Source organism: Mus caroli, chromosome 7, assembly GCF_900094665.2.
Source record: "Mus caroli chromosome 7, CAROLI_EIJ_v1.1, whole genome shotgun sequence".
NCBI classification, from domain to species: domain Eukaryota; kingdom Metazoa; phylum Chordata; class Mammalia; order Rodentia; family Muridae; genus Mus; species Mus caroli.
Genome location: NC_034576.1, coordinates 142,908,260 through 142,918,791, shown reverse-complemented (window position 1 = coordinate 142,918,791; position 10,532 = coordinate 142,908,260). Strand labels below are relative to the sequence as shown.

At 41.6% G+C, this 10,532-nt stretch overlaps 1 protein-coding gene and 1 long non-coding RNA gene across 2 annotated transcripts in view; one reads left to right on the top strand and one right to left on the bottom strand.

Moving 5' to 3' along the window:
- LOC115031541 overlaps nucleotides 1-10,532 on the top strand; it is a 39,569-nt gene that overhangs the window by 26,912 nt on the left and 2,125 nt on the right. The window lies entirely within an intron of this gene.
- Nucleotides 8,568-9,657, bottom strand: LOC110299142 (olfactory receptor 13A1-like). The gene has a single exon (XM_021168767.1). It carries the CDS (start codon nucleotides 9,573-9,575, stop codon nucleotides 8,637-8,639), a length of 939 nt encoding a protein of 312 aa, XP_021024426.1. The 5' UTR covers nucleotides 9,576-9,657; the 3' UTR covers nucleotides 8,568-8,636.

Sequence of the window (10,532 nt, the reverse complement as noted above, 5' to 3'; positions counted from 1 at the left end):
TTCTATTTCTTTAGGGGATATGGGACTGTTTAGATCGTTAATTTGATCCTGATTTAACTTTGGTACCTGGTATCTGTCTAGGAAATTGCCCATTTCATCCAGGTTTTCCAGTTTTCTTGAGTATAGTCTTTTGTAGTAGGATCTGATATGTTTTGGATTTCCTCCTGTTTTGTTGTTATGTCTCCCTTTTCATTTCTGATTTTGTTAATTAGGATACTGTCCCTGTGCCCTCTCGTTAGTCTGGCTTAGGATTTATCCATCTTGTTGATTTTCTCAAAAAACAAAACAAAACAAAACAAAACAAAACAACAACAACAAAAAACAGCTCTTGGTTTGGTTCATTCTTTGTATAGTTCCTTTTGTTTCTACTTGGTTGATTTCAGCCCTGAGTTTGATTATTTCCTGCTGTCTACTCCTCTTTGGTGAATTTGCTTTCTTTTGTTCTAGAGCTTTTAGGTGTGCTGTCAAGCTGCTAGTGTGTGCTCTCTCTAGTTTCTTTTTGATGGCACTCAGAGCTATTAGTTTTCCTCTTAGGACTGCTTTCATTGTGTCTCATAAGTTTGGGTATGTTGTTTCTTCATTTTCATTAAAATCTAAAAAGTCCTTAATTTCTTTCTTTATTTCTTCCTTGACTATTGAGTAGAGTGTTGTTCTGATTCCAAGTGAATGTTGGCTTTCTATTATTCATGTTGTTATTGAANNTCAGCCTTAGTCTGTGGTGATCTGATAGGATGCATGGGATAATTTCAAAATTTTTGTATCTGTTGAGGCCTGTTTTGTGACCAGGCCTCACAAAATGGTTTACGGTCAGTTTTGGAGAAGGTACCATGAGGTGCTGAGAAGAAGGAATATCCTTTTGTTTGAAGGTAAAATGTTCTGTAGATATCTGTCAAATCTACTTGTTTCATAACTTCTGTGCATTGATGAGAGTGGGGTGCTGAAATCTCCCACTATTACTGTGTAAGGTACAATATGTGCTTTGAGATTTACTATAGTTTCATTAATGAATGTGGCTGCCCTTGCAATTGGAGCATAGATATTAAGAATTGAGAGTTCTTCTTGGAAGATTTTACCTTCGATGAGTATGAAGTGCCCTCCTTGTCTTTTTTGATAACTTTGGGTACGAAGTAAATTTTATTCGATATTAGAATGGCTACTCCATCTTGTCTCTTCGGACCATTTGCTTGGAAAAGTGTTTTCCAGCCGTTTATTCTGAGGTAGTGTCTGTCTTTGTCCCTGAGGTGGGACAAAGAAATTTTGTATACAGCAAAATGTTGGGTCCTGTTTATGTAGCCAGTCTGTTAGTCTATGTCTTTTGATTTGGGAATTGAGACCATTGATATTAAGAGATATTAATGAAAAGTAATTGTTTCTTCCTGTTACTTTTGTTGTTAGAGTTGGGATTCTGTTCTTGCAGCTGTCTTCTTTTAGGTTTGTTGAAAGATTACTTTCTTGCTTTTTCTAGAGTGTAATTTCCCTCTTTGTGTTGGAATTTTCCCTTTATTATCCTTTGAAGTGCTGGATTCATGGAAAGATCTTGTGAGTATTTGGTTTTTTTCATGGAATACTTTTGTTTCTCAATCTATGGTAATTGAGAGTTTTGCTTGGGTATAGTAGCCTGGTCTGGCATTTGTGTTCTCTTAGCGTCTGTATAACCTCTGTCCAGGATTTTCTGGCTTTTATAGTCTCTGGTGAGAAGTCTGGTGTAATTCTAATAGGTCTTCCTTTATATGTTACTTGACCTTTTTCCCTTACTCCTTTTAATAGTCTATCTTTATTTAGTGCATTTGTTGTTCTGATTATTATGTGTGTGGAGAAATTTCTTTTCTGCTCCAGTCTATTTGGAGTCCTGTAGGCTTCTTGTATGTTCATGGGCATCTCTTTCTTTAGGTTAGGGAAGTTTTCTTCTATTATTTTGTTGACGATATTTACTGGCCCTTTAAGTTGAAAATCTTTATTCTCATCTATACATATTATCCTTAGGTTTGGTCTTCTCATTGTGTCCTGGGTTTCCTGGATATTTTGAGTTAGCATCTTTTTGCATTTTGAATTTTCTTTGATTGTTGTGTCCATGTTCTCTATGGAATCTTCTGCACCTGAGATTCTCTCTTCCATCTCTTGTATTCTGTTGCTGATGCTTGCATCTGTGGTTCCTGGTTTCTTTCCTAGAGTTTCTATCTCCAGAGTTGTCTCCCTTTTTTTTAATTGTTTCTACTCCCCTTTTTAGATCTTGAATGGTTTTGTTCAATTCCATCACCTGTTTGGTTGTGTTTTCCTGTAATTCTTTAAGGGATTTTTTGTGTTTCCTTTTTAAGGACTTCTACCTTTTTAGCTGTGTTCTCCTGTATTTCTTTAAGTGAGTTATTAATGCCCTTCTTAAAATCCTATACCAGCATCATGAGATATGATTTCAAATCTGAATCTTGCTTTTTGGGTGTGTTGGGGTATCCTGGACTCACTGTGGTGGGAGTACTGGGTTCTGATGATGCTGAGTGGTCTTGGTTTCTGTTAGTAACATTCTTACATTTGCCTTTTGTCATCTAGTAATCTCTGGTGTTAGATGTTTTAGCTGTCTCTGGCTGGAGCTTGTTCCTCCTGTGAATCTGTTAGTCTCTGTCAACAGTCCTGGGAGTCCAACTCTCTCCTGAGTCCCAGTGGTTAGAGCACTTTCTGTAGGTAAGCTCTCCTCTTGCAGGGTAGGTGCACAGAGGTCTGGAGCTCAGCTTTGCCTCCTGGCTGAGGATGGAGGCCTGAAGGGACCTTGTCCAAAAAGCTCTGTTGCTTCTGCAATCCATGTGCTCTCCTGCGTGGACTGGTCTCTGAGAGACCTGGGATATAAGATCCTAACTGGGGTTTTAAGGAAATCAAAATGCTTACTACCTATATCTTTAATCTCTGAGGCGCAAGACAGAAGCCTTTCAGACTCGACTGTGTAGTGAGAGCCTGAGGGACCTTAGTCCCCGCTGGCTTCTCTCCCAGCATCTGAACATCTGCAGCATATTGAAGACTGTCACTTAGGAATTCAACTAGAAAATTTCCTCGTTCTGGAGGGCCATGGGGAGAGCAGAGTGTTTCCTAGAACCAAACATTTCACCACCAAACAGCAGTTCTCCTGGGCAAGTCTTCTATGTAGAGCAGTTGTAGGTTAGCTGCAGGTGCACTTAAGATAATCATTCCAGAAAGTCTCTGCTCATTACGTAGTAAAACCAGTTGGATGGAGGGCCTTGGGAAACTGAAATGGCAAAACATAAAATTTCACCAAGAAAGAAAAAAAGAACAAAACAGTCTTTGAGATAAGCAACTAAACCAGAAAGGGCTCATTCTTTATCCTGCTTCCTATGGCGCTAGGCAGAATCCCTATGGGCCATCTTCTGTGGGTAGAGGGGATCCAAGGTTGACATAGTGACAAATTATTATTTGTAATACCTAATGCTATGAAAATTGTCATATTGAAGTTTAAGGAAATTATGATAAGAGGAAAGTCTGTACATATTTAGTACAGGATGTAATTATCTGGGGGGAGGAACAGGATTTTGCTTTGTGCTATAAGCTGGCTTTCAGTATATATATATATATATGTATATATATATATATCTGTATATATATATCTGTATCTATATATCTATAGATCTATAGTATCTATCTATCTATCTATCTATCTATCTATCTATCTATCTATCTATCATCTATCTATCTATCTATCTATCTATCTATCAATCAATCAACATAGATGTATTTCCAGTATATATATATATGTATATATATATATATCTGTATCTATATATCTATAGATCTATAGTATCTATCTATCTATCTATCTATCTATCTATCTATCTATCTATCTATCCATCTATCTATCTATCTATCAACATAGATGTATTTCCAGAGTTTGGGACACTTAAGATCATGAGGGACTCCTGTGTCAGAAAATATGGATATATATCTGTAAATATTTCTGATGTCTACAGAGGAAGTCATAGGTTTGTTATCTATCTATCTATCTATCTATCTATCTATCTATCTATCTATTTACCTATCTGATTTCTGCCTGCTACCTACTATATGTCCAGCCCCAAGCCTGTATTCATATAGATAAGTTCATACTTGTGACTTTTCCATCATTTGGGAATTGAAGCATTCCTGGCCCCAGTGGAGTTTGTGTGCCTTACTCACAAATACAAAAAGGTACAATGGATACATATTAGTCATGATTCAGGAGTGGCTGGAGTCAAATCCCTGATACAGGATCTAGAGGAGGTTTAGAGAGAAACCTCTTAGTAGCAGCTCCTGTCTCTAGGCTGTCTGTCACCAGTAGTGTGTCACTGTTACTCTGACTATCTGGGGGACCTGTTTATCTCATCCCCTTCGTTAGTAAGGGCAGCATGCAAAGAACTCACTGTAGTTCCCCAAGAAGGAAGAATAACTCTACTGTATCTATCTCTTGTCTTTCTCAGCACTCTAAAGAGACAGTACAAGCAGCAATCTCCTTATGACCACTCTGGAGAATATGTGTCCAGGAGGGTTGAGATGGTGTCAAGGGAATATTCAAGTCCATATAGCATTGTGATTCACCTCTTAGACACCAGAATTTTGATATGGGGAGTTTGCCAATTGCTACTGACCTCAAAGACATGGAAACAGAGTGGTATTTGGTATTGCCTCAGCTACCATTTCAAGAAAAATATAGGATGTTTACTTCAACCTGTATTTTAGATCCATAACAGATACTCTATAATTGAATATCCCAGGCAGGATTTGGTACATACTTTTACTAAGTGTACTAAAGTTTATCTCAGTTTCTTTTTTAATTTCTGATTTTTAGTCTCATATATTATGTTTTTACCGCAGGTTCCCCTCCCTTCTAGTCTCTCAGTCCCTATCTACCACCCCCATCCATGCCTCCTCCATTTCCCTTCAGAAACAGGCAGGCTTCCTAGGGATATCAACCAAATACAGCATATCAAGTGGCAGTAAGAATAGTCAACTCCCCTTGTATTAGAGCTCGATGAGTTAACACAGAAGGGAGAAGGGCTCCCAAAAGCAGGCAAAGGGTCAGAGACAGCCCCTGTTCCCACTGTTAGGAGCCCTACAGGAAGACCAAGCTACACAACTGGAACATACATACAGAGAGCCTAGGTCAGACTGATGCAGGCTCCCTGGTTGTTGGTTCAGTTTCTGTGAGCCCCTATGAGCCAAGGTTAGTTGATTTTGTGGGATTTCTTGTGATGTCCTTGACCCTCCTGATTCCTATAATCCATTCTTTCCCTCTTCTGTAGGATCCTCTGAGCTCCATCTGTTGTGTGGCTGAGGTCCCTTCATCTGCTTCCATCAGTTGCTGGAAGCCTCTCTGATGATGATTATATTAGGTTCTTGCCTACACGTAAAGGTGGTACAAAAATTGTGAGAGTGGCCAACCAATGACTGGTTCAGCTTTAGAACCATGCCACAGAAAGAGGCCACCCTTGACACTGCCTGGAGGGATAGAAACCAGAGGCTAAATAGCCCAGAGACCCAGGATAGAACCAAACATGATTGAAAAAAAAAGAAGTCAATTAAATATTTCCTAATGTTATCTGAGCTTCTGTTAAAACTGGCTACTGGATCTGGACAAGTGGTGTTCAGGACACCATATATACACCATGGACAGTGGCCATTGACAATATTCATGAAATTTGGGGAGGCCTGGACAAACAGACAGTGTTGATAGGGCCCTGTGGCTGGGAAGGTAAGAAATCACACAGAGTGAAGGGTTATCTCAGGAAGAGGTGCACACACGCCGGCCAGTTGTGATGGAACCTTTATCCCATTGACATTGATTTTCTGGTTGGTAAATAGGAGCAGAGCTAGCATAACATAATCATGCCACATCTCTCTTCCTATACGACCCTACACACAGGATAGCGATCTGAGCATCACAGGGTGGTAGAAACTTCACCAATATGCATCTAATACCTTGAATCTCTGGGACCAAGTATAGAGGAGGATCTGGTGGAAGTAGATGACGAACTTTCACTGGGAGCCTGAATCTCATTTTCATCCTGGTCTTGGCTGAGAACACTGTGTACCTGACGATGAGGCCACGGTGGATAGTACAATATGCTCAACCTTGTTCCAATTGTAGACTCATGGCTCATACCCAGGGAAGAACTCAGTGTTCACTGTACTCTGATTGCCCAAGTCGGGTTACAGGTTGTGCTAATTGCTAGTACACATACTCTAGCTGGCAATGGCATCTGATCTGCTCTATGTGGCCCCATGTGGTTCATACACATGTCAGCATGGCATACAACTATTAGAGTTTAGTGCTTCGGGGTCAGCCTGAGATCTTTGTTTGTTTCTTTGAAAAGCTCTTCTGAGTCTGGGTTGAGAACCAGCTTAATTGCTGTGGCTCAGAATTTGAGTCATTTGAGACACCCTGATGGCTAGCAAACCTTGACCCCGAGGAGGGACAATCTTATTTCTTGGATTTGGCCTGTGTCCTAGGTGCCTCGCCCTGGTCTGATGGCTTAGGAAGAATGAAGCTCATGAAATGGAGGTACAGGACTTACTGCTGTCACATGGATGGCAAGATGCATTGTCAGAGAGTGAACACACTGTCTCTAGAGAGTCTGTTATTGACTCCAGGATCTTAATGCTATGTTCTACATTCCTGGTCAATAGTTGCATCAAAGCAGAGCCCCTCGATGCACTCTCGCACCCTCCATAACCCTTTGCTGATTTCATTTCCATTCCTAGCATCACCACATGTCAGCTTGCTGAAGCATGGCCAACCCTGTCTCCATGAAAAGTCACGTCCTTGAAGCATACAAAATTTGCTCAGGGACTTGCCACACAATGACAACTCACATTCAAAAGCTATTTCCATAGGCTATGTCCCTAGCTTGCTCTTTTATTCACCTTATGGGTCAAGAGAGTAGAAAGTAAAGAGAATGTTCAGAACTCCTTTTTGTTATGTAGACGAAGAGCCACATTGTCATAGAGATCACGCTTGGATCTGTCCGTGGAGTCTGTCCTCTGAAGAAGGACCTGCATGTTATCCCCCAGACTCTGAAGCCAGAATGCAGATATCAAAGCAAACCCTTCATGCTGCCTGGCAAACTGCATGGCCTCACTTCAGATCTATTCTTCCAGCACCTCCACTGTTCCCACCACAATAGAAGCTAACCTGTCTCCTGGTGAGAGTGTTCCCAGGAAGGATTTACTGAAGGGGATGGTTAGTGTTCATGTGACCAGCAGCACTCCAGGAACTGGGGACTAGAAAGCATGGGCTGAATGGAAAAGGAGAAAGCCAGCTGAATACTGGCATTTCTCTTCTATGGTTTCTGGACTGCCATGATGGGAGGAAGCTTCTCCATCACATATGCCCCGCCTCATTGTAGGTCAAAGCAAAGAGCCAAGTGTCCATGGAACCTCTGAAACCATGAGACAGAATAAATGTTTTGAAAAGTTATTTTGGTCACAAGGATAAACTGCCAAGTACTGCAATATGCCTAATTTGCATCAGAAGCCCTGTCATGGTGCAGCCTTTAGGAAGAAGAAGGAAAGAAGTTGATGAAGAATGTGTTTAGTCTGAAAAGGATACAGCATCTTTTCAGCAGCAGTTGCTGCAGACACTGCCCTTTCTCCACTGCATTGAGGTCCCACTAGTGTCTTAGCAGTGACCACCGATGAACTTCTTCCTGTTCCTTTTTTCTTTTCCTACTCAATGTTCTTGGAGTGTTTTAAGAAGTTTAGCCAGGAGTAATTAGTTAATGCAAAATGAACTCCCTCCCTCCTTTTTTTTTTTTTTTTTTTTTCTTACTGGCTTGGATTAGTTTTGTGTTTTTGCATTTTGTTTGAGAAAGAGAGATGGGTATTTGATAGGTAGGTAAGTAGGTAGGTAGGATCTGGGAATTATGGGAGGGAAAAGAATATGATTAAAACAGGTTGTATGAAAGAAGTTTCAGCCCCATTGTTTTCATCACGCATATGGTACTTCTCATTGATAGTGTGGCTAGGCTTCCACTTTACCCTTTGTGTGCAGACATTCATCTAGTTTCCCCAAAGCTTTTTGTTGGGAATAATTAATTTTTCCCATAATTTCTATTGCCATCATTTTCAGAAATATGCTATGTGCCATATGTGACTTCATTTTTGAAACTTAAACTTTGACTTCTACGGCTCAGTAGGAAGCTGTAAAATGGAGAAGCCAAATCACTCAATTTTGTCCTTTCTGAGACCCTGTGGCCAAGCTGGCCCCTCCGTCCTCCTCATGAGGTTTACATCCTAAGTTCTAGGTTTACATTCCTTGTCCTAAAACAAGGCCCTGTGATGGTTACGGGGAGGCACAGTATAATGATACACCATTGTCACTCATTGAAATCTTTTAATCCAGGAACATGGAATCTCTATTTAGATAAACTTTTATTATTTTTGAAATGGTTTGTATTTATCAGGAAATAAAGCTTGAGTGTCTATTTACATTGCCTCTAAGAATTTTGTTGTTTTGGAAGTTACAGTGAGTGGAATTGTCCAGTACATGCATCAAAGAAAGATTTTCTGAAGCAGCGATGGGTACACTATGCTCCATGAAGCTGCTCTCAGGAAAGCATGTCTAGGAACAGCCCAGTCCAGTAGAATATTCTACACATCTCCTCTTAATGTGAGAAAGAGGGTAAGATTCTGCCCATGGCAAGCTTGACATCCTTGTTTCTCAGTGTATAGATGAGGGGGTTGAGGGTTGGGCTGAGGACTGAGTACAGCACTGAGGAAACTTTGCTTCTTTCTGGGCTGTAGCTGGAGGCAGGACTGATATAGGCACAGAACACAGATGAGTAGTACACAGAGACCACGATGAGGTGGGATGAGCAGGTAGAAAAGGCCTTCCTCTTACCCTCAGCAGAACGCATGCGCAGGATGCTGCCAATGATGTAGCCATAGGATAACAGAGTTAGTACGAAGTTGATGCCTCCATAAAAGGCATCTGCCACAAGTGTCATAACGCTATTAATGTATGTGGGACTACAGGAGAGCAGAAGGAGTGGGGGTATCTCACAGAAGAAGTGGGTGATGACCTTGGGTCCACAGAATGACAGCCTTGTCATCAGACCAGTGTGTACAGATGCATTCAGAGCACAGATGGACCATACACCCACGGCCAGAGCCCCACAGAGCTGTGGGCTCATCCTAGAGCTGTAGTGCAGGGGAAAGCAGATGGCCACATAGCGGTCATAGGCCATGACCGTGAGCAGCAGCAGCTCAGAAGATGCTGACCATACAAGGAAGAAGAGCTGGGCCATGCACCCTTTGAAGGAGATGGTGTTTTCTCCAGACACTAAGCCAACCAGGACCTTGGGAATCACAGAGGAGGTGCACACAATGTCCATGGTGGCCAGGTTGCACAGGAAAAAGTACATGGGACTGTGGAGCCCAGTGCTGGAGGTGACCAAAGCGATAATCACAATGTTGCCCATCAGAGCCATCATGTAGAGGGACAGGAAGCAGCCTATGAGGAACAATCTTAGATCAGGGTGCTCTGAGAACCCTTCCAGCACAAACTCTGTCACTTCTGTCTGGTTGAGTCTTAGCATCATCATGAAGAGTATCAGGTCTACCACTGTGTTTATCAGGTTCTGAGAAAATATCACCGTTTATCACTTCAAAGGCTGGTTCCAAACTCTCTGCAGTCAGAAAGGGAAGGAGTGAGTGTATTTCCTTCATGACAGCCTCTTGTCTTTCTGTCTGTACCACACCATTGGAAAACCACATATATTTTATTTACTTTCTCCATGTAGATTTGAATCAAGAGGGATATCTGTTCCTCCCTCATCTTGAACATGTGGAAAGAGTTCAAGTTCAATGAGTGCAGGCATCCCTTACTCAGCATCTGCTTGTGTTTTACTTCGCTGTCAACACTAAACAGTGCTTAGCAACATAGCTGTACCCCTTACCTCCACAGCAGGTGCTCTCCACATGAGGACACTTTTAGACGGACACACTGAGATGAGCCTTGTACACTGCTTCACATCTGGCCTTCTAGCTTCTGAGGCACTTTGTCTCTTCTTGTATCTGGAGAGGCTGCTCTATGGGTAATCTCAACCTGATAATGACACCCCCATGGCCAAGTAGCCATGGATTTCCCGAGTTTTACTTGTTTTCTGTGGCTTCTCCTGTACTGGAACTGTCTTGACTCTAACCCACCTTAAATCTGTCACCCAAGAGAGTGTTTTTCAAAACCCAGCCCAATCATCACAAAGTCACCATGGGGAGGAAGAATAGGAGATGACATACAATGCTTCATGTATGGGAAGGAGAACATTAACTAAGAATGATGAAGGGAGGTAAAGGTGGGAGGAAGGGTAGAGTAGGGAGTATGCAGAGAGATAAGCAACACTAAAAGCCTTTTGAAGAATTAAAATCCTGTGAGCTATAATAACAACCTCCTTGGCTAGATATGGCCACTGATGCAGCAGTGCAATTTGTGACTAACCAACTATCTTTTTCTTCTTCCTTCTCTCTCTCTCTCTCTCTCTCTCTCTCTCTCTCTCTCTCTC

Bases quoted from the DNA above. Each gene is read 5' to 3' on its own strand.
- LOC110299142 (XM_021168767.1), bottom strand. From the start codon at position 9,575: ATGATGATGCTAAGACTCAACCAGACAGAAGTGACAGAGTTTGTGCTG.